General features: G+C 35.9%; 4 protein-coding genes and 1 long non-coding RNA gene across 6 annotated transcripts; 2 read left to right on the top strand and 3 right to left on the bottom strand.

Annotated features, from left to right (window-relative positions):
• Positions 1-6,442: 6,442 nt before the first annotated feature.
• On the bottom strand, positions 6,443-6,907 carry LOC113699441 (uncharacterized). The gene has a single exon (XM_027219816.1). The coding sequence runs from the start codon at positions 6,905-6,907 to the stop codon at positions 6,443-6,445; it is 465 nt and encodes a 154-aa protein (XP_027075617.1).
• Positions 6,908-9,022: 2,115 nt separating this feature from the next.
• LOC113698425 (uncharacterized) lies at positions 9,023-10,217 on the bottom strand. Its single transcript, XR_011817364.1, has 2 exons — positions 9,813-10,217; positions 9,023-9,317 (listed from the first exon to the last, which is right to left on the bottom strand). It is a non-coding gene; the product is annotated as an uncharacterized lncRNA (long non-coding RNA).
• A 909-nt stretch (positions 10,218-11,126) lies between these two features.
• LOC113698641 (uncharacterized) lies at positions 11,127-15,172 on the top strand. Of its 2 annotated transcripts, none has more exons than XM_027218523.2 (4): positions 11,127-11,393; positions 11,477-11,859; positions 12,814-12,856; positions 14,299-15,172. In XM_027218523.2, exons 1-4 carry the CDS (start codon positions 11,273-11,275, stop codon positions 14,742-14,744), a joined length of 993 nt encoding a protein of 330 aa, XP_027074324.1. In that variant the 5' UTR covers positions 11,127-11,272; the 3' UTR covers positions 14,745-15,172. The 2 variants fall into 2 exon arrangements, with proteins under 2 accessions (XP_027074324.1, XP_027074323.1); XM_027218522.2 differs by having other exon boundaries at positions 14,293-15,172.
• Positions 15,173-15,343: 171 nt separating this feature from the next.
• On the bottom strand, positions 15,344-19,182 carry LOC113698640 (ATP-dependent Clp protease proteolytic subunit 3, chloroplastic). The gene is made up of 5 exons (XM_027218520.2): positions 18,708-19,182; positions 18,253-18,367; positions 16,944-17,119; positions 16,110-16,205; positions 15,344-16,002 (listed from the first exon to the last, which is right to left on the bottom strand). The coding sequence occupies exons 1-5, from the start codon at positions 19,065-19,067 to the stop codon at positions 15,709-15,711; spliced, it is 1,041 nt and encodes a 346-aa protein (XP_027074321.1). The 5' UTR covers positions 19,068-19,182; the 3' UTR covers positions 15,344-15,708.
• A 757-nt stretch (positions 19,183-19,939) lies between these two features.
• Positions 19,940-23,696, top strand: LOC113700160 (E3 ubiquitin-protein ligase SINA-like 7). The gene is made up of 2 exons (XM_027220666.2): positions 19,940-20,539; positions 22,823-23,696. The coding sequence occupies exons 1-2, from the start codon at positions 19,943-19,945 to the stop codon at positions 23,531-23,533; spliced, it is 1,308 nt and encodes a 435-aa protein (XP_027076467.2). The 5' UTR covers positions 19,940-19,942; the 3' UTR covers positions 23,534-23,696.
• Positions 23,697-24,439: the final 743 nt, after the last annotated feature.

Genomic DNA, 24,439 nt, shown 5'->3' with positions numbered 1-24,439 from the left:
GTATCTTTGGGCCGAAACTATGTCCAACTTAGGAAGATTAGCCTCCAGACCTGAAAAGGTCCTTGCAAATTCTCTCCAATATAAAAATGCAAAAGGGCACTACCAGCGTATAGATAATCCAAACAAAAAAAAGTAATAATGCAAAGATAGTAGTATTGTGAGAAATGATGAGAATCATTTTAGATAAAAATTTGTAGAATTCAGACATAAGCGTAAATAAAGCGGCAAAGGGGGATGTTGAGTTTAATTAGCTCGAACTCTAAAATTGGCCTTTGTAATTAGATTATATAAAGTCGGAGTAGAAAAGGATTTAACTTGTCTCCCCACAAATAGCTTTCGGTAATTACTACTCTTTCCAATCAGCATGAAGGATGTGGTCGAACCTTTCTTTTTGTCTGACAAAAAATAAAAAAGAACTTTAGGCATTACTAGTGGCGTCGGCGACGTTGATTGGACGGTGATTTCTCACACGTTGAGGGAACAAGACAAACAGGTCGTTCATTGTTGGGTTGGACCATAATTGGACACTTATTAATTTTTTTCCTTTATTAATTGACACTTACCTACTCCTAATCTGACAATTTATCTATGGAGACATCCAATTGGACTCTTGTCAGTTTTTGGGATTGGGGCCCGGGGCGGCGGTGGGTGCGGCTCTCTGGCGATGGGGTATTGGTCTTACAATTGCTAATGCCTCAATCATTTAAGCCCAATCACAATCCAATAACACGTAACGGCCGGTTTTGTTATATCTATAATCTTATGTTAAATCTATACATCTAATCTAATCTAAACTACTTAAAGCCGCGAAGCCTGATGAACAGTTGATTGTGCCGGTTTTGCTGTGGTTTCGCTGCTGATTTCGTCCTTTTTGGTCCTTTTCAAGCTTCCGTGCAGCCCCTTTGGCTGCTGGTGCCTTTTTGCTCATCTCTGCTTTTGTTCCCTTCTTCCAATTGTGCCCTTGTCCTGGTTTCTTTGTAATTTTATGCTCAATTTTGTCCTTTTGTTTGCTGTCCATCCTTCGGCTGCTGCAATTGTTAGCTAACAGTTTTGTCCTTTTGTTTCTTGTGCATCTTCCGCTGCTGCAATTGTTATCTAACTTTATTGACAAAAATATATTAATTTATCGATTTGATTTATTAACTTCCTTCAACATATAACTTCCTTCTTTAACTTTCTCCTTCTCCAAAATATAATTTCCTCTGCTCTTTTATATTTATTAACTTTCTCCAAAATATATATATTAGCAAAGATATTGATTTTCTAAAAAATATACAAATCAAAATAAAAATTCTGTGTGCATCTAATATATGCAGAACAATATAAATTCTATATGTTACATTATCTATTCGTTGATTTTGAATGAGATATTAATTCATCAATAAATAAATTGCTTCATGATTAAATAAATATTTATTCATATATGCTATTCAATCAAACATTATTAATTTTCGATATCAATGAACTAACGAACTCTTCAAAATTGTGTTATCTTTAAATTTTAGAATCTTATTAATTCCCAAAAAAAAATTGAGTAAGATATTGATTGATCAATAAATAAATTGCTTCATGATTAAATAAATATTTTTTCATATATGCTATTCAATCAAGCATTATTAATTTTCGATATCAATAAACTAACAGACTCTTTGAAATTGTGTTATCTTTAAATTTTAGAATCTTATTAATTCCCAAAAAATTAATGCAAGTACTATTCTTTCCAGCAACATTTATTTACAAATCAATCGATCTAATACTCATAGAATACAAAAATGATTATTCGATTAATAAATACAAATATATGATTTCTTAATTTTTAATATCACATTGTTAAAAATCTTTAATTTATATATGTTGCTTTGATATCACATTGTTAATTTATATACAAGAAACAAGATACACACATTGAATAATAAAGATGTTGCTTCGATGATATTCTCTCTTAATTATTGTTTCTTTACTTTTGTTTGTTGCAGCTGTGCAGCCGCTACCTTCCATTCCCTAATGTAGACGCGAATTTTTTGGGCTATCCAAATCTATATATATTCTTGCATCCTATTTGTATGCCTTTATATATATATATATATATATATATTCATTTTCTCCAAAATATATATGTCGACAAAAATAATGATTTTTTAGAAAATATACATATATCAACAGAAATTTTGTGTGTATCTAATAAATATAAATCAATTGTGCCACTTTGTATTAGCTTCCATTAATACGACCAATTGTTTTTAAAAATATAGGATAATTTCCCTCTATTTCAAAAATGTAACTTCCATAATATTTGTTAACTACTAAATTATTAATTTAAAGCTTTTGCATTTTCGAGACTAAAAAAATATTAAATGTCAAAAAATTACGTAGGTCACTAAAAATCCTATGTATATCTAATACATACTAACGAATAAAAATTCTATATGTATCTAATCAATATATATAAATCGATTATGTTGTTTTGTATTAATGCAGATCAATAAAAATTATATGTGTTTAACCTATATCTAATGTATATAAATTAATAATACTGCTTTGTATTGACATATAATAAGTGTTATTTATATCAAATAATTATAATTTCAAGACTATTTCTTTATTTATAATTTTCTCTCATTCTTTATATTTATCCGCTTATTTATTAACTCGCTTATTTATTAATTTTGTCGAAAGTGTGTATATTGACAAAAATATTAACTATTAAAAAAATACACAAATTGCTAAAAATGCTATGCACATCTAATAGATAAAATAGCGTTCTTTTTATGTTTATTCGCTTATTTATTAATTTTCTCCAAAATATATATTAGCAAAAATATTAAATATGAAAAAAATGCAAATTCTTAAAAATCCTACGTACATCTAATATATGCAAATGAATAAAAATTCTTTGTGTATCCAATTAGTATATATAAATCAATTATACTGTTTCGTATTAAATATAAAAAAAAATATGCAGGTTGCTATATACACAAACATCTTAAATATCAAAAAAATATGCAAGTCACTAAAAATGCTATGTACATCTAATACATACAAATGAATAAAAATTCTATATGTATTTAATCAATATATATAAATCGATTATGGTGTTTTGTATTAATGCAGATCAATGAAAATCATATATGATTAGCATGCATCTAATATATATAATTAATAATACTACTTTGTATTAACATATAATAAGTGTTATTTATGTGAAATAATTAAAATTTCGACACTATTTCTATGTTTATAATTTTCCGTCCTTCTTTATAATTATCCGCTTATTTTTTAACTCACTTATTTATTAACTTTGTCAAAAGTGTGTGTATTGAAAAAAATATTAAATATCATAAAATTACGCAGGTCACTAAAAATCCTTTGTATATCTAATACATACTAACGAATAAAAATTCTATATGTATCTAATCAATATATATAAATCGATTATGCTGTTTTGTATTAATGCAGATTAATGAAAATTATATGTGTTTAACCTATATCTAATATATATAAATTAATAATACTGCCTTGTATTAGCATATAATAAGTGTTATTTATATCAAATAATTATAATTTCAAGACTATTTCTTTATTTATAATTTTCTCTCCTTCTTTATATTTATCCACTTATTTATTAACTCGCTTATTTATTAATTTTGTCGAAAGTGTGTATATTGACAAAAATATTAACTATTAAAAAAAATACACAAATCGCTAAAAATGCTATGCACATCTAATACACAAAATAGCGTTCTTTTTATTTTTTTGCTTATTTATTAATTCTCTCCAAAATATATATTAGCAAAAATATTAAATATGAAAAAAATGCAAATTCCTAAAAATCCTACGTACATCTAATATATGCAAATGAATAAAAATTCTCTGTGTATCCAATCAGTATATATAAATCAATTATGCTGTTTCGTATTAATTCAAATCAATGAAAATCATATGTACTTAACATGTATCTAATGTATATAAATTTAATTAGTTTTCTCCAAAATGTATATATTAGCAAAAATATTAAATATACAAAAAATATGCAAATCACTAAAAATCCTACGTGCATCTAATATATGCAAATGAATACAAATTCTATGTGTATCCAGTCAAATATATAAATTGATTATGCTATTTCTTATTAATACAAATGAATGAAAATCATATGTACTTGACATGTATCTAATATATATAAACTTAAAAATAAATCAATCCAATATTTATTGATTCAAAAAACAATTATTCGATCAATAAATACAAATATATGATTCTAAATTATAATTTCAAATTGTTAAAAATCCTTAATTTGTATATATTATATTTATGAATTTATATTCTTCACTATATTTCTTTTCTTTTAGTTTTTCTAATACTAAACTCTTCCATTATCTAACACACGATTTTGAATTTTTGGTGAGTTTCATACAAATTACATTCCAATCAATATAATTCATACACTACATTGCTACTCTCATTTCATAATGCAACTACATTTTTTCCCCTATTTTTTATCTCAGGTACTCATTGGTGATATACCATCGCATATACAAACAGACAACATAGGAATCATCGATTGCTATCATGCTAAAACTCGATGGATCTTTCAGCTAGAAGGAATAGAAATAACAGAAGGTTGGCCAATATTTACACAAAAACACTTCTTACATGAAGGAAGTGTCATCTTGTTCACCCTACTCAATGAAAACAATTACCATCTGCAGCTCATCAGTAGAGACTTTATCCAACAATCATAATTAAACTTGTCCACTACAGTTTCTTGCACATAGCAATTATCTATTCCCTAAATTTTTTTTATTCTACTTCCACTTATATTTAACAATATAAAAATAAACACATCGAAATTATTCCAAATTATTAATTTATCTCAACTCTTAAAAAATGATTTACATTCCATTAATTTAAATAATATTTACATCCTGTTACTCTTAAAAAATTAAATACAAATCACAACAATATTACTATATCTATTTATAAATATATTAATCCAATATATTGTTCCTCTATTTATTATTCCAACCCTACTATCATATAAAACACTCTAAATATTAATTATTAAATAAATCTTACATTACTCTTAAACAGTCAATAATGGGCACCCAGCGAAACTCACGGGGCACAATGCCTAGTATTATTATTATATATGCAAAGAAAAGGCCGGTTTTGTTGCTGCTAAAGGTGCAAAGTGCAAACGAAGGCCAAATTTTGTCTCGTGATTTGTATACTGTATACTTAATTCCGGATTCTAGGTTTTTAAGCTAGACTGTTTTATATAAAATAAAAAAGTGAAATTCTTCAAATTTCTCAAGATCAGATTGCAAACAGCTTCTTGTGACAGCAGCTTTCTTTGGAACTGACTCATAGCTCTGCTTCTCCAAACATGATGAATTGTTACAGCAAATGCTATACTGATAACCTTACTTTCAAAGGATGGATTTGGGTAGTTCAGGATCATCCACCCACAACTCTCTATATATTTTTCAATCCTGAAAACCAAACACTTGCTCCCAGATGTGGGTAAAATATGAACAATAAAAAAAAGAAAAAAAGAAAAAGATGACTCCTGTGCAGCAGAGTAGAAACAACAGCCTGTGTATCAACCACTAATCCCACAAGCCGCCAAGCCATCTCTGGTATCTAGTCGCCACTCACAGTATAAAGGCATGCCAAGGGACGTGTTTTTTTACCTCGCACAATGTCAAACTGTGGAAGTTTACCCCGTGAAGTAACTAGCTTCTTCACGGCTGATTTGACAGCGAAATTACCTGTTGCAGAAGGCAACCAAACTGCAGCATCAGAAGCATCTCTTAAGAGGCAAGGAAAAAGTAGCAGCAGCCTGGACCAGGTTCAAGGTACCCCCCCCCCCCCCCAACCTCTTCCTTCTTCAACTTTTATCGTGCCTTAAGTTAAAACGTTGAAAGTGCAAAAAGCTAATAATGAAATATATATATTACCCGAAAGAAGTACATTATACGTAACAAGACGTCAGTGTATATTTCCCAGTCACACGAACTCCAATTTTAATTAGCAAAACAAGCTTGATTTGTGCTTGTTTATTAGTAACATAAACCGGTTTTGCATATTTAATTAAATAATCGTATGAAGCAAGTTCTGCTGATGAAGATTTTTGTTTCTTTACGCTTACGGCTGGTTCAGACTTTATAAAAACGTAATTGGCAAATCTAAATATATTGGAGGAGTCTGAAGTTAAATAAATGCCACATGAATAAGCAATATATATATATATATATATATAAAGCTATACTAAGTTATAGTAACATAGACTAGAAGAATATGAACTCTGGAGCTACATCTGATTGAAAAGCCACCTAAAAAAACATGGATCTAACTATTCTCAGCCTATGAAGAAATCAAAGTTAAAACCATTCTACTGGTTCCAAAGCATCTGGATAATTACAGACTAGATGCAACAACATCAGGGAGGATGGAAACCAGAATCTAATAATCCCTTGGCCAGCTCTACAAAATTTACCAGTAGAACGTATGTTGAAATTGGCAAACTTAAAGCAAGAATAGCCAGCATCCCTAATGCCATACTTGGTCTCGCGTTCATTAAACACGACTGTAGCACTCCTATTGCTTCAAGAACATCTTCATTGTAATGACTTGCAAAGTATTTCTTTTCCCACCCCATCCAATTTGAAGGTGGTTGATCATGGCCCGACTCTATCGCCTTCATTTTCTTGATTCTCATTCGTAGAACGATCATGTTCTCATCCACGAGCTTGCCTCCATAATGAGCATGGTGGTCATCCTTTCTTGCTTTGACGACAACATTTCTTGTTAAGCCCCCATGAATTGTACAGCTAAAATGGTTTTTCGTCAAAGATGGCCTAGGAGGATGCTTAAGGTAATTAGAAGAGGAGGCCGCTACTGCCATTCTCCGAGTAAATTATCAGAATCTTTATCAGAGAATGTGAGAACTTGGGAAGGATCAAGCGATCAAGTGATATTTATAAAGGTTGAGGAGCTAGAAGAGGTTTCTTCTTCTTAAAGGGAGGTTGTGGAGGTGTAACATGTTTTGCCTTGGACATGAATGATTGCGTCAACATCGCGGCCGTGTGGGACGTCTGACCGTGTAGCCGCCAGTCGCAAGATATTGGCATAAATATGGTACTAGATGGGATAGGCGCCGTGACACGAACAAATTGCTTCGACGTCAATTCTTCAAGGCTTTCCCTGTGCTGCTGTGCTTCTTCTACGACAAGCATTTGGGCAATAATTTGATAGACTGCTACATTACATGCGTAAAATCTACAGTTGATGGCCTTCGTTGAAGTTGCTTCAAAAAGAGCCAAAGATAAGGAAAAAAGCACACGAACACAAGAAAGGACATGCAGTCGAATATGACGAGCGAATCAAGGCTCGCGTGGTGCCAAATTATGAGTTTGCTTTCGAGAACGCTAGTCCCTTTTTGTGTGAATTTCACCTGATTCATTTAATATCATCAGCCCTTCAAGAATAGGAAGGACATTCGAAGGTGTGAAATTTGTCCCATCATAATATCAGGCCTTTGTCTGGGACAAAGGAAAGCCACTATCTGCTCCAATGAGAAATTCACTTCTTCCAGGAGGCATCACTTTGAAGCTGAATCAAGCCTTCAGAAATTCGCAAGCAACAAGGGACACGGACTCTGCGTTGCTACTTAGCTGCTTTAACAGTTTATAAGCTCTCCTGTGTCTTGACTAATAGCAGTAGCATATTAGATGGAAAGATAACCAGTCACGCAAAAACCTTCGATGCAAGGAGAATATAATATCAAATTACTTGTAATCATACTACCATTCAAGCCAAACAACCAAGGCTACTTGCTCGGAATTTGGACTGGAATTGATACAATGCTACGCAGATCTCAAATCATGCAATTGGTGTTTACCAAGCTAATAAGAACATAAAGAATCCCAAGCCTAAACTCTGAATATTACATTACATTACATGCGTGAAACATAAACTTGTGGGCCTTAATTGAGGCGTGCTTCCAAAAGAGCCAAAGTTCCGTGGTGCCATGTTATTCAATTAATCATGAATGATATTTGACTTTCCTTGCAAAGCTAATCGCCCTTATTCAAACAACTTCTACTTAATTTATTGCACAATCATCAACTCCTCAAGAATGAACTATTGGAGAATTTTGTGCCGACATGATATCAGTTTCTTATTTGGGACAAGCAAAGCCATTATCTGCTCCAAGACAAAATTCATGCCTGGCAGCAATGGGCTTTTATTCAAATCTAGATTATGATCATGTTTTTTAAAGTCAAGCCGTACACAAAGTAACTGCTTCAACAATTGATGAGTAGCCTTAGCATCAGCTTACCAGGTGGAAATTATGCAGTCACAAGCAAATATCCAAGAATGCTATTTGCTCAGAATTTGGACTGATAAGTTAAATTATGCTACTTCCAGAAACTGTTGGAAAATATAAGCTAAACCACTGCCCTGCTGAACCAACTTTCAGAGTATGTATTTGATCAGTACCAACCTGATAAGAACCAGCTTGATTGACTGCTGGTTCTCAGCAGCATGGTTAGGGACAATGAACTATGAATTCAAATATTAAATCTTTGGCTTCAAAATGAAATAAAAGATAACTCTCAATCCCTGCAGTTTAAGGTACAATTAATCCTCATTGCTTATCCTGTTTGCTCAAATTCCTTGTTAGTTCTTTTTCTCCTACATCCCCTCAACAATGATTTCTTGGCAGGGGTGATATTCTATATGATGAAAAATTTCTTTCGATCGGGGGTAGGTCAGTGTTGTGAGGTTTTGCAATGGAAGATATGATGCATGCCATGAATAAACATTTCAATCAATAAAGTTGCCTACAGCAGTTCTATTGCAGCCTCATGGTGCTATGGTCTTCAAAGCTTAATCAATGAACTTCTGAGGTAAATATATTAATTTGTTTTCTATAACCAGCCAAGCATTATGTAATTTTCGTAAACAAAAACATTAGTAGACAAGAGCTCATAATAACACACCAGACAACGAAGGATGAATAGAACTCTTCTTCACTACGGTGAAAGGAAATAATTTGTATTTGTTATCTGTACACTGTCCCAGACCAAATAATCATCTAAAAGCTAACAATAGTTTGAGTTACTCCAAGATGCATACCATCAAAAGATCAAGGCTTTAATCATCATATGAAGCATGTGGTGCAGCAGTACAACCGGGGTCAAAGGGGTCTTCAGAACCACAGCAATGCCAGTATTGAAAGACCATCCCAGAGTCTGGGGTGTCCATAGTTCCCCCAGTATATACACTCTCAAACTTCCTCTTTGTTTCTCCTGCATAAAAGCAATAATAAGACTGGTTCTATTCGGCAAATAGCCATTGACAAGGATCCAGCAAAGACACTCTGCTGAACGAATATCATGACTAAGCAGAAGCAGAAAAAAAAAAGAGCCTTTTTTGGGGGATTGTTCAGCTCAGCATATTAAACTTTGCTTTGGGGATATGTATCAGTAAACATAAGGTCAAGGCTCCCCAAGTATTGATATCAGACTGTGGAGAACCTAATGGCATTGCGTCATTGCAACACATTCTTTAACATCTTAGAAAACCGGATTGTCATTACTAGCATTAACCAAGTTGCTATCAACCTTATCAAACAAGATGACTTGTCACACAGAGAAAAGAGCAGCCTCAGCTAAGCAGAACACAACAATGGAGATTGTCACATTCCAACACCAGTGCATGTAAGTAAACTTTAAGAGGGGAAAAGTAAAAAAAAAAAAAAAGAAGAATAATACTAAATTTGAAAATGAGTATGGAAGCCGTACCTCCGAAATGAGCAGTGTGAAAACGGCAAGCACGGGGGTGATTGAGTAAAGGGTCGAATTGGGTCTTGCAATTTTTGCAGGTTCTAAGTACATTCTGGGATTGCTTTTCTGAGCATTGGATAGAGTATTTTCCGGGCAATGGCTTCTCTGAAGTAAAATCTCGGTCTGACCTCAGGAAAACAAGAGTCTGATGGATATTTCTTTGGCTTCCACGAAGAAGAGAAAAGCATGTTGGTAAACTGTAACAGGATCCTCCTCCTATTTGGGTTCTCATTTCGTTTGCTCAATTTCGAAAGAAGAGCAGTGGACTGTTAGCTTTAAGGTAATTAGGGATCCAAGGAATTGGGACAGTCGACAGATTATTCTTTGACTCAGTTCACAAACATCCAAGAGGCCAACACTTAACAGTTTATGACCACTTGGGAAGAGTATCATTTATTTTATTTTATTTATTTATTTGAACTCCAAAATTTTGCATAGGGATAAAAGACAGAATGCCCCCACGTGAATGGGCTGGTGGTTGGCGTCTCTTCTTCGGGATCGTCAGGTCCTGGGGTCGAACCTCCGCAGCAACATCGGCTTCTTTGTGCTGTTAACGTGCTAGGCCTAAATTGGGGCGCTGGGCCGGGTTGAAGTGGGATTAGTCGAGCCGTCTTTACGGACTTGACCCGGACACCCACTCTGTCGAGTATATATATATACTCGAATTGAGCGAGCTTATGTAAATTTTGGTTCATGAACTTACTATATCAAATCTGAACAGAGGTTCACCCTTTTAATCCAGACTCTTTATTTACTATATCTTTATGAATTAATAAGTAGCTTGTTGAAATAATAATGAAACCAAATTCGACAATAACTTTAACCATGCTTACAACACTTCATGGTTTCGCTTAAGGCTCAGCATCTAGTCAAAAAAAGAAAAAGAAAAAATGGTGAAATCAACATTATGCCCTTTTAAAATTTTATCGTGGTTACTATTAATGCATACAATTAGGCTAGCACAATTTTGATTTACTTTTCAGTTAGTATTAATCTAGCTCTCGAAAACAAATTGGTTAGCATGATTTGAGTGCTCCATTGAGCTCAAAAATTAAGTGAAGCTGGACTCAATTAGATCAATACTCGATTCGCTGCTTTTGGATTCGCAGAAGTTTGGGCTTCTTGAGCATCCACCCCACGGCTAAAGATTTAAAGACGCAGTCTTGTTAAAATAGAACCTAAAACGACAGATCATTTTGTTCTCGCCGGCGCATGGTCCGGAGACACCAAATCGAGCCTCCAACGCTTCATGGACCATGGACCCAGGAAGAAACCCAGAGTCTATCATCATCTTCTTCTTCTCCCCAATCATACTTCAGTTCTCAAAAATTGCAGAGCCCCCGAATTTTTGTTATGAGCCTCTCTATTAATCAACTTTTCATCATTAGCATATCATTTCTTTGATAAAAAAAAAAAAGATGGCAAACATCAATAAAAACGAGCCCAGCACGGCCCCACTGCCCGATCGATGGTACAATTTAACCCTAGGCTCCTCATTCAAAGACCACCAGCCTTCTTCCAAGTTCTGCACTTTACGATGTAATCCCACCATTTAAATCTATATTTCTAATTAGCCACGAAAGGTATTTCTGGGTTCTAATTTTTTTTTTTTCATGTGGCAGATGAATTTAAACCCGCATCAATTGATAAGAATCAACCGGGAACATTGCATAAGAACAAGGACAATAGAATTACGGTAGAATTTCAAAACAATCAAGCAGGGAAGCCCAAGGTCACGTTTGAGGGCAGCAGTGAGGATTACAAGGAGAACGACGCCGTTTTGTTCTTCGACGGTGAGTCTTTTCGGCTTGAGCGTCTCCACCGGGCGGTCAAGCGGCTGAGGCATGTAAGGCTGCCTGGGGAATCTGCGTCTGCTGCTCTGGCGGCGGCAGCGGCTGCTGGTAGTTCGTCGGCTTCAGGTGGACCTGCTGTTGAGGCTGGCTCGCCGCCTGTTGCAAAGGGGAATAAATTGCCTTTCAACAAAACCACAATTCCGGCTGTCCCGGTGAGTCTATTTATTTTGATAGCGGATACTGAGATTAGAATCGGACGAAAGATGATTTCTTTGAGCTCGACGTTTACTTTTCTTTGGATAGTATCAAACTTGAATTTTGATGAGGAGGCTAAATTGATTATTGTTTATTTCTTCTTTCTGGTAGTGGTAAGGACAGCTGAGTCTTGTTGTCCTATTTTTCTCTATTAGTTTGTCTATCTTCAATTTGTCTGGAAAAATAACTATTCAACTCAGCAGTGATCATAGTTTACCGGGTGAATAATTTTGTTTTTTTTTTTATTGCACCTATCTTTTCTTTTGTTTATGAGCTCATCTGGAATTAGACAATGGGAATGAGAATAATAAGTCTTGAACTCTACCTGGGAGCAGACTTTTGCTTGTACTTCTCGCTTTGGGCGTTTGATTAAGTTGATTTTGTGGAGAATGTGTCAATATAAGGATGTTCTTCTTGCCATATAAAACTTTATTTATGGAATGAACCTTCTTGTCATTGCAACTGAATATCTCACTCTCTTTCAGATTCTCAACCAGTATGTGCCTTTTTGAAATGCTTTCCTCTACATTTTGCACCGGAAACTATATGTGCTTGTCTCTGGTAAAAGTAAACATGTGCAGAATTTGAATAGGAGGATAAACAAGCTTACTGACTGTGCTGATTGGAAATGCTTTTAAACACCAGTTAACTAATGCTAATACCGTATAATCACTCATGTCTTGGCAAGAGAGTATATCAGTTTGCTTTGGTCTGCTTTCATCTTGCTATGAGAGTCACATGTGACCTCTGAATGGTTGCCTGTAATAAAGCTGATTCAACAATTTTTATGCAACACCTTCTCCATACACAAACTTTCTGGGATGGAAGGAGACGGTCAGTGGAATGTGCTCTTAGTTTTGCTCGAATACTGCTTCATAAAGCTAATGCTGTTGTTTCGCATGCTTGTACAGGTTGAGGTGGAAAGGATTGAAATTGGAGGGTTCAAAAGCTCAGGTATATGTTTTCATATTACACCCTTACTAGCTTTGATTCTGAGTAACCAAGGTGTTGAGCGTGAATGAGAATGAGTGCATGCAAAATTATCAGAGCAAGTTTAAAGTGCCTGTGTGAAACTCTAGTGAGTTTATAGTATGTGTTCGATACAGGAGTGTCTAACTTGGGATATGGCCTAAGGATGGTGGAAAGGGATGTGACTTTTTTTGCTGTAATATGCTTGTCTATGATGTTGCTTTTCAGCATGTGAGAGGTGGTTGTCTGTATTGAGAATTAGCTTCCCGACAGTTTAGCTGCCTAGATCATATGTATCTAACAGATATTGTGTTCAATGTTCATTTACTAGTTCAGGTCCATTATCTCTATCCACTGAGATCATTGATGAATCATTCTTAGGATTCAGAATGATCTTTATCTTTGGCTTTTAAGATCTGCCAACTCACCATGTACATGTGGTCAAATTGTCCTGCAAATTTTGACGATGTTCCAGCAATAGAGAGATCTAGATCTTTTCTTTCTTATTGGCACCTTAATCTCAAGGTCTATATATTTTTTTAATGAAAGTTTTAGCAACCATGCATATACTGTAATTTTTGCTCCATAAGACTAAGGAGGGTAAGAGGGTAAAAAGTGGAAAAAAATGGAAAGGGAGGGGAAGAGGAAAAGGCTAGTCAAAACAAAATCAATTTTGGAGTATATGAACTCATCTAATGAACTTGATCCCAAATTGCACCTTACAAAAGACCTGAGATAATTGTATTAAAACTGATATGCATCCTTTTCTTGTTGCATCGTCTTCATAAATGGCTGAGCCAGTAAAAAGCCCTGGTTTTAGATAATAAAGGCTTCAAGTCACAAAGCACTTGAATAATTGTTGAACTATGTGAGAATGCTGCATATCGTATTGAAACTTAGGTTATACTACTTTTAGAGTGCTTTTGTCACCTTGTACCACTGGATCAGTAAAATTGCCCCCTCCGATCCTTTTTTTTTTTTCCCCTTTTTGTCAATGCCCCCTCTGATCTGGAAGCAGATGGATGTTTGTTTTTATAGTAATAATCTAGCTGTTGAGCCAATCATTCTTGTGGTGCTTGTGAAGAACATAAGTTGAAAGATGTATATTGTTTTATTAGCAAATTTAGCTTTAATGGTTTTGCAGACCATGTTTGTTTGAGCCCCATGCTTCTACTAGAATCCTTGGTAGTTGCAGCTTATTTTGTGATCAATGCTAGTGAGTCATGTGATAAATCCATCTGTTAATCAGACCCTTGTATTTTTGTTTTAGCCACTTAAAATTTATTCATATTGCTGGTAGAACATGCCAGGCTATGTTGTTTGTAGTATGGTGTAAGTTATTTTCTTATTTTGAGTCTGTGCAATTTTTCTTTTTGGTTGTAATCTGCTTATGTTGTAGTCACTAATTAATTTCTCCCTAGGGGTAGATGCAAAACCCAGGAATGAGAAAGTTGATGACCATCCTCCTGTTCAAGAAAATGAATCAAATGCATCACCTGACAAGATGGATGATCTGGTGGAACAATTGGATATATTGAATGACGATGATGATGATGTAGCAAATGGAGGAAATAATGACGTGAAAGAGTGTCATACAGGAATCGATATTAATATACCGCATCAAAATGATACAGATGATGAGATAGCTGATGTGGATGCTAGTGATGATGAAGCTGATAAGGGACGTAATGCTGCAGAAGCCCTTCGAGCACAGGTGAATGCAGAGGAAAGGGAGGAGCAAACTTCAAGCTCTAGCGGTAGTAGTGGGAGCGAGAGCAGTAGAAGCGGAAGTGGGAGTGGAAGTGGCAGTGGGAGTGGGAGCAGCAGTAGTGATAGTGAAAGCAGTGACGATGACTCAGTTAACTCTATTTGATGATTGAAAGTTGGCTATTGATAATGAACGCTAGTCGCTGCAATCGTAGGAACCGCTGCAGACATTAGAAAGGTTGCTTGTTGGGTAGATGTTCTGTAAAACTGTATGACGGGTACTATGCTGAACGGCATCTTCAGAGTTTCGAGAGGAGGCATCTTAACCACTAGGATTTGGGGTGGTAAAATTTTGTCTCATATTTTTAATTTCGTTAATTATTTTCAGTGTGCTGAGCTTGATCCAAATTATGTGCTGTCAGACGCGCCACGGTCGGTGCTCTGTCAAAAGCAGTGGAGGAGAATGTGATTATTATATGTAATCCCAATGGTTTTAGAACTCAATGGGGTGTATGGATGTGACTTTATATTTGTGCCTTTGGTTCATGTATAGCTACGATCAATTAAGTTCCACAAAGGATGGATACATCCCCAGTCTGACGAGTCATGTTCATTTTTCAGCGTAAGCATCATATATCCATACATTTATGGGGTAAAAACCAAATGTCTCGTAGCAGTGCCCTACCCAATGTGTTCAACAAATTTGCTTTAAAAAAGAAACACACACACACACACACACACACACACACACACAAAGAGAGAAGATGCGTTCGGACAAATTCATCACTGCCCTACCCCGGCCATCTTGGTGCACCCAGAAAATGTTATTACATCTCCAGTTATCAATGAAACGGGCAGAATTTGAAATTGTACAAGACAAGAAGAATCAAAACCAAAATTCTACTTATAAAGCCCTTAAAAGCAGAATCTTGATTTGGATGAGCAACTTTAAATCTTATATGGTGTCTTCCATAACACATCTGGAAGTAAGATAGTTACAGTTGTAGCCTCCTGAGTAAGATTTGCAATTTGTACAACTTCTATTTCCCAAAGTGCAAATTCGTGCGCAGGCATCCATCAATGGCCAAAACTCCGTACTTCGGATTACACACGAGATGCACCGGCATGCCTCATGACTGAGTTGGTGGCGCTTCTTCTTTCTGTTCTGTGCCTCGGCCCTCCTCATTTTCACCACCAACATATCCATTCCGGAAAATTTTCTCTTCTGAGGGCAAATTCTTCCTGGCTTTCCTACTACCTTCAATTTTCCATAAATCCCACACCCGGGTTTTGGGTGGAGGTGTGGCATCTATAAGTGGTGCAACTAATCCTGGCTTGCCATCATCAATCACTGCATCAACTAAACCATACTCCTTTGCCTCCCAAGGATTCATGAAGTAATCCCGGTCAGTATCCACTTCAATCTGGAAGAAACATTTACAATAAAATAATTCATTAATTCTAGTAGCTTTATTAGAGCCTATTTCTAGGTAGCGAATGAATCAATGCAACATTATGTTGGATATCCAACCTGCTCCTCAGGCTTTCCAGTGACTCTTGATAGTATTTTGTTCAATTTGATTTTGTGGTACGCCATTTCTCGTATCCTTATGCTCATCTCTGTTGCCTGAATAAATATCATGTGTACATGACAAATCAGTGACAATAATGTAGTTGGTCTTAATTCCTTTCGTGCTAGCAAGCCATAATTTTCAATGACATGACTAAAATGTTACTTTCAAAAGTGAAATATTCAATAAATGCCATGAAGAAACCCTCCTGACCATTTCCCCAATATGCTAAATAGTCAACTGCTATCAATTCTAAAACTTATATTCCCCACCCTTAGCCAACCCACGCAACTCCCCACAGTTTCATCCTCCTGCATATCAAATGAAAATCACAATCTTCATGCACAATAAAGTGTAATCCTGCGGATCTTTTCTTTTACCCTATAAAATAGCACACTTTAGTGGTAAAGAAGCGCAAATGATTAAATAAGTAGATGCTGTGGGGGAACATCAAGCCAATAAATACAGATCATACTAAGTATTATGGATTAAGGCTTTAATTGATTTCTACTAGCAATTTGTGAGACACGAGTAGGAAAATACAAAGTCACATAGAAGTGAATGAGAAATAAGCGCTACATATCGTGAAAAGAAGGAAAAAGAACAAGAGTTTATGCACCCTGTTAGGCTATTAAAACTGAACGAATGTGTTTGACGTTCTATTCACTCATATATCCCGACTTTCAACAAAAGTTTACTATATGTACAAGAGTAAGCTTCATATTGTGGATATATTAGGGATGGAGACATTGAAAAGACATTACTAGCAACAGCAACAAGTTGAGAGCACTTACTTTGCCTCCCGCAGTTCCAAGAGGCTGGTGGATCATCACCCTTGCATTTGGCATGCAGAATCTCTTCCCTTTACTACCACATGCAAGGAGAAATGCACCCATGGAAGCAGCAAGTCCCATGCAGATTGTAGAAACATCAGCCTTGCACAATTTCATAGCATCATATATTCCCATACCTACATACAATGGTTATCACTGTCACAAGAACTAGCCCTGTTTATAGAGAAGAGGAGAGAAAATCCACTCACTGAAAGGTATGCGTTTTGCTTAGAATCTACACAATTGCCAGCCACATTAGACCACATGTAATCTCATAGTGCACATCACTTTGGATCGACCTCCAAGAGGAGATGATTACTCAGCAATTTTTACAGGGACGTGGGCAAAATTTAAATTCATTTTCTAGCCATCATGTGGCCCATATATAACTTGTAAGAACACATTACACTTCTGATATTTAGAAAATTATGGAGCCAACTGTTTACCACATGCCAGATGATTCGTGTGACTCTAAATGCAGGCATCTTTCTTTATCCTAGGAACATATATTCAGTAAGATGTTCCTCTATGACCCAGGCCCTGTATGCTTATTTGTCAAACAACTGAACCACAATGATCATCAAGAAAGTTATTGGGGTGATGTACAACAGAAGCAGTAATATTGAAGATTAAAAAACATTTGAAAGGAAAAGATTCAAATTTCAAGTGTATGACCAGAGAATATATGCGCCAATACAATAACTGCTAGCATTTTAGAGTATTGAGCAGAAACTCAATAGTTCTGCTAAGTTAAATTCATAAACTTCTGATCGAATGAGAAGAAAACAGCTTCCAAACTGCCTATATCCAGGCAAATTATACCTGAATGTATTTACCAAAGAAACGAATCCTGTGCTTTGTAGCTTAAATTGAAAACAAGGGTAAAGATGGTACCATAGCGTCAGTTGCAACAACATACAATAACGGCAACAGTAATGCACTTTGCAGATGGTGGTTCAGATGTTATTGCTACAGAAGGAAGTTTCTATTCATGAAAATTTTGCTAATTTTCTGAAATCAATTCTCCTGTAAGAAAAGGAAACCAGTTGATTCCAAGATTGAGAACTGTTGTTCCATAGAGTGACCATTATAGTTTCCTATCCACATTTATTAAGTTGCTTTAGATTATTACAAAAATAGGCTTATTATCGAGCACAGTCTGATCATCGCATATACACATTACCATCTATTATATATGGATACTAAAGACAGTTGTGCAACACGAGTACAAATGTAAACGGTTGGGAATAAAGAATAAGCATAGACTTACCAGCAGTAACAGAGCCCCCAGGCGAATTGATGAACAATTTAATGTCCTTTTTATTGTCTTCAGCATCAAGAAACAATAGCTGGCTAATGACAAAATCTGCAGTAGCATCGTCAATCTGGAAATGGAAAAAAATTAGGACTAAAACTAATCAAACTCCAGTATGAACTATATCCTCACGCCCCAAAGGACCATGTACTCAAACTGTACTTCAAGTCAAGCAACATTATTTGATTATAAACCAAATCTCTTACTTCTCGACCCAAAATAATGCCATGAAAGTTTTAAAAATTCAATCTTTGGCAAGAACTTAGGAACAATTGCAACTTAAGCTCACATAAATGCAAATTAGTCCATGAATCCCAAAAAACCATAAAAACACCGAAAGTTGTTGATACCCGACCCCATGTCGAAAGGCCAAATGCTGACAAAAAAGAAATTGAGTCAAAGACTGAAACCTGAGAACCCAAGAAAATAATCCTCTGGCGAAGAAGCATATTGGTGGTATCGAGTTCTTCAAATCTGGGCAGCAAAGAAGGTGCAGCAGAGTAATTGGAGATATCCCAGTTGCTGGATAAATTATTTCCGGAGCTAGCAGCAGAAAAGGCCTGCTTTGATGCTCTAACAGAAAACCCATTTCTTATTCTTCTACTACTTACGCTCTTGGAACTAATATTCTGCTTTATTGTGCTTACAGTTGTCGATGGAGAAGGGACTAATTGATGGAATTGTTTTGAAAAAGAATTGTTTGGATGGGGGAAAGTTGTTGGCATTGAATGTGCCGGGGCTGTTGTGAAGCCAAGACAACCCCTTTCCATCCTTTCACAATACCCTTGCTTGCTTGCTTGGCCTGCTGCTTTTGTTCTCAAAACTCAAAACCAAAGATGATTGGGGAGGTAATTTTAGCCGAGGTCCTCAGGTTCAGCTCCAACACGATATCGTTTCTCTCGCTTGAGCAGATTAACAAAAGTTGTCCCTGGCATTATGTAAAATTATGTATGAGTTACCTGCATTTACAGTTAAACCCAACAAACCCTAAAGTAGACAGTGCCATGCTTGTGAGAAAAAAAAATTCTCCTGCTTAGACAGCCTATGATTTATAGTAACGTTGATTTTTATTTCTTCTGTAGATATTTATATAAGATTTGACAAGTTCTAATACACAGTTATATACCTAAAAAAAAATAATAAGAATTAAACTCCTAGTTGTAATAGTGGAACGAATCATATTGGCCCTCATGTCATATGTCTATCCACACACTAAGTTTATGGTTACCATTTAATTATCTTAAAACGAGAGACGAGTCATATGAAAATACAAAAGATATGATGCATGATACATAATTTAATATAATAATTATATAAATTCATCATAGCACTTGGTCCTAAAGCAACATGTACTTGTGTTGCACTGCTATAATTTAATATGACGGGAATTTGTTTGTTTGAATAAATTATATATCTGAACTTTGTATGATTTCTTTTGTTTAAGTATTATATTTCATTTGTAAGGTAACGAGATATAAATTAGGGGTTAAACATAAATAAATATCAAATTGATATCAAATTGGCTTGACATAAACCTATTTTCACTTGTGATGTAAACTTGTAATAACCAGATAAATTACAAGTTGGCTAAATCAATCTCGAATCTTGAAATGTTTTTGGGCACAAATGGGTACTTGTATGTTGGATGCTTGACCATGTAAAAAATGAAGTGTCAAGGGACCAAAATCGAAATTCCCTCAAAAAGCCAATGCAAAAACAGAACGATAATTTCAATTTCACGCTCATCCCCTCAGGCAGTGACCGGCGAGACAGAAGATTGGTAAGGTTAAAGAAAGGGAAGATGGCGAGATTCTCTCTGGGAGATGAAGCGGATGAACGAGAAAGGTCCGATCCCAGCAGCAGCAGCTCCAGACCCACCCCTAAGAGGCAAAAACTCACAGTCTCGCCGCAACCCCAACCATCCCAGCCAGCGGTGGATGCACCTATACAAACAAATGATTTAGTTCAAGTAGTGGAAGGGGACGCAGAGGAAGAGGAAGAAGAAGAGTCTGAATATGAAATTGAAGCCGAGGAAGAAGGATCTGAGTACGAAGACCAAGAAGAAGAAGACGATGACGAAGACGACGACGATGATCAGGAGGAAGACGACCGGATTCTGCAGCCGCAGCCTGAGGTAAACGGGGACGGCAATAGAGATGGGCCCATTTCCGTTACCCTTACTGACCCGGATGTATTGGATTGCCCTATCTGCATTGAGCCCCTCAGCATCCCTGTTTTTCAGGTAATTTTCCATTTTTTCCCTGATTCAAAAATTGAATTACTTCGAATTATCAGGCATGCTTAGTATCGTTGTTGCTGATGCATTTTGATCAAAGCCCAATTAAGGCTAGCTAAGATAATGGATCAACTTTGAGGTACCAGTAGTTGCGAAAGTGTGCTGCTGTTGATGTATTACAATTTAAATGTATTTGAAGTTGACATTACGAGTGGATAGGAGAACTTTAACTCTTGGCGTACTTAGTGGTTGGAGTTGGAATAGCAATTTCGAGCTGAATGTGTTCATTGTGTCACTTCTGTTCTATTGGTCCTTGGGCTTTGTATAGAATTGTAGGCTCTGTATGTTATCTGGAGGGTGGTTTCGGGTCGAACTCATTGGAATGGTGTTGATTGAATGCCATGGGTAACGACTACAATTGTAATAAAGTTTTTAGTTTGGACCAAAAAAAGTCATAACTTGTATATGAGTATATCCTCTCCTTGTTTCTTTGTGAATCTAGTTTTGCATAGAGAGGCTGTTGCTTGCAGAAAACTCAGGAAGAAACAAAAGAAACTCAAAATCCCACTTCCAATCTTTTACTAGGTTCTGTATCAAGTTTGCTTCCTGGATGTATGTATTATGGACACTGAATATGTAAGAATTCTTTGATGATTTTTCTACTTGGCCAGGATAGTGGCCAATGATCTTCTGAGTTTCCCTATTTGCCATAACAATTGAATGCATAAAAGGTCATGTACTTTGTTTCATGTTCACATTCTTGTGGACGTTGAGTTTCTTACCTTGACAGCATTCGAAATGGAATTAAATTTGTGGGTGGCAGTGGATATTTTCTGTTGGTGATCTTGAGGTGTTTTGATTCTGTTGCTTTAGTTATGTCCCTGGTGCAATGGTCACCGTAATATTGTCTACAGTGTATAATTTAGATGTTTTTGGCTATTGTGATGCTAGCTGGTAGCACTATGTTAGTCATGGTAAAAATTGGTTGAAGTGCTTCAATTATTATGGCCAGTTGGACAGAATTGTCGCATCTGCTTATGATTAAGTCCCAATCAGGTGGGATTGCTGTTTATAATGTTTAGTGGCTGTTGCAGTGGAGGTCTATGTGGGGGCAAAGATGATATTGGTGGTCAAAATGTTGACTTGCGTGCTTTAGGTAGTTTTGTTGTTTGTTGATTTAGTTTATCAACTCAGCACCCTGTTTGGAAGGTGAGTTTTTTGGGAATTTATCTAAAACTTGACTGTAATTTACTGTAAAAATTTTTTGAAATGTGTAGATTTTTAAATATTTTGAAGTGTACAGTTTAAAATCTTTAAGAATTTTTTTGAGGTTACTGTAGTTAAAGTTTTTAAAAAACTTGTAGCAGATAAACTTGGCAAAAAACTTAGGTTCCAAAAAACTTAGTTATATTTTGTCGTATTGTGGACAAGGAGTGAGAATTCAATCATTTGTCTGTATTTGTTACTTTAGATTGTAAAAGGAGTGTGGACGTGGTCTCTAGATTGTGGGTTTATGTTCTTAGGTTCCCTAGATCTTCTTCCTACTTTGTATTCCCTTCCCAAGTGGATGAATTGCAACTGCTATATTGCTTTGTCAATGACTACATCATGTGCGCCAGCCTGCAAGGAAATATTTCAGCTTCATGTGATTGGTTTAGCTTCTGTCTGTTTGCATCATTATTTGAATTTTCTTTATGATTTACTAAAAATACGTCAAAAACCTTTTGCCAGCTAGCTGATAAAATTCATTTCTCCCGATTCCTCTTGAGAAAAGCATTTACAAATGCATTGATTGGGTTTGTTTTGACATTTGTAGTGACTAGTAGAACTTCATTATGGATCTTTTGGGTAATAATTTTTGTTCTCGTGGACTCGTAATGCCTGCAAATTATCTTTCAATTAAAAATGTTTGCATGCGTCAAGTCTCATTCTTAAGCTGCAATATGGGATGCATTCTTTTTTCATATAGTAAGATAACATCTAAGGTTGTCAGTATGGTTAATTGTTGTTGTGTATTTACCCAAGGTCCTTCGAGAAACTTCTACTCACATTTTGTATTACAAACAAAAAGAATTATGCATAAAGTAGTCTTACTACCTGGCTGAAGCTGCAGATTTAATCTCTGTGTAATTGTGTAATGATTATGCATCTCACTCGTCATTCTTGTCATGTCCTGCAGCCCCAGTTTTTATGTATATAGTCTACATATATGCAAATTATTAAATTGTTAGCAGGCATGTACAAGGACAAGGACTCTAATGCGTTTTATTTTTCTGGACTACAATTCAGTGCGAGAATGGGCATATAGCATGCAGCTCTTGCTGCTTAAAGATTCGTAACAAGTGTCCATCCTGCTCTTGGCCAATCGGGTACAACCGATGCCGAGCCATTGAGAAAGTGCTTGAATCGGTGAAAGTGTCATGCAGAAACATTAAGTATGGGTGCACGCAGATGGTGAGATACTGTAATAAGCATGAACATGAGAATACATGCATTCTTGCACCTTGTTCATGTCCTCTTCTTGACTGCAACTTTGTTGGCTCTGCCTGGCAATTATATTCACATTTTAAGCTAAGACATCCAGCTTCTGGCAACACTTTCCTTTTGGGCAAGCCCTTCTCTATTTCTTTGGAGAAAAGCCAAAGGTCTATAATTCTTCGAGAGGGTGATGGAAATATTATCTTTATCCTGAATCACTTCAACGAACGACATGGAAGTGCAATAAATATTGTTGGTATTGCACCGTTAGGATCAGGTACTCGGTTTTCTTATGATCTTACTGTAAGAGACGGGGATACATCTATTAGACTGCAATCTTCCGTAGAAAGCATCCGAAAGTGGGTTGATAGCGCTCCTGCAAAGAAGTTTCTTCTGGTTCCATGCTATTATTATACCAGTAATTGTGGACAGCTTGAGTTGGACGTATGCATACGGGCCGAACAATCTTGTTCTCGCTCAAGTGGTAATAACATGAAGTTCTTGTTTACCAGGGCTGATTGACTTCACTTTGTTAAAACTTTTTAGTTTAGGAAAAGAAAAGAAATTCCATTGTGACGCTGTGCTATATTTAACACACTGTGTGTAGTTTTTGTGCATTGGAGTGGTAGGCAGGCTGTTTATCCTTTTCATATTTTTTTTTTATGAGCATTTCCATTCATTTTCATCGTTGACCTATCCTCCAAAGTCCAAACGGTTGGATAATATTTCATCGTTGACCTTTTCATATATTCACCGTTGGACAATATTTTACTCTCTGCAAGAAAAAGCAAAATATACCTTTGGACCATCAACCCGGTAATTCTGCTTCCCGGGCGGTAAATAAATGAGCCAATGTACTCGGCAATATGGAAATTACACCTTCCCTTTATTTTATTTGTGACCGTCTAGGTGGTATCCCCTGTTACTGTCCCAGGATGAGATGCTTTGCATGGGAGCTTCAAAATTTGGATGATCAACTTTTTATAGACAGGATGGCGCAAGCAAGCCAATTTTGCATTGCAGCCACCTCTAATAATGCTGCTGGTGTATAACATTCTTGTATATAACCAAAGGCTGGTGGCCACCACCTAGCTTGGTGGGGTGGGTGGTAAGGGTTCAAACTTTGCCTTTCACCAAAATGTTACATTTAAGTGATTTGATTCAAAAAATCCCGTCCTCTTCTCTTTAGTATAGAATAGATTAGGTTGTACAACTGTTATTGTCTCCGGAAAAAAAATAACATTCTTATATTTGTCAGAGACTAACCCGCAACAATTTAGCCATCCAATCCATAAAACTCGATTAAAGAGAATAAAATATCCAACTGCGCCTAAGCCTTTTAAAAGTTGATCTACTTGTCACCCAGCAGGAAGAAGGGGGGATTAAAAAAAAAAAACAAAAAAAGAAGAAGAAATGTACATCTTCCTT

This window comes from Coffea arabica, chromosome 7c, assembly GCF_036785885.1.
Source record: "Coffea arabica cultivar ET-39 chromosome 7c, Coffea Arabica ET-39 HiFi, whole genome shotgun sequence".
NCBI classification, from domain to species: Eukaryota; Viridiplantae; Streptophyta; class Magnoliopsida; order Gentianales; family Rubiaceae; genus Coffea; species Coffea arabica.
The sequence above is the reverse complement of the archived record's forward strand: the minus strand, read 5'-3'. Positions and strand labels throughout refer to the sequence as shown.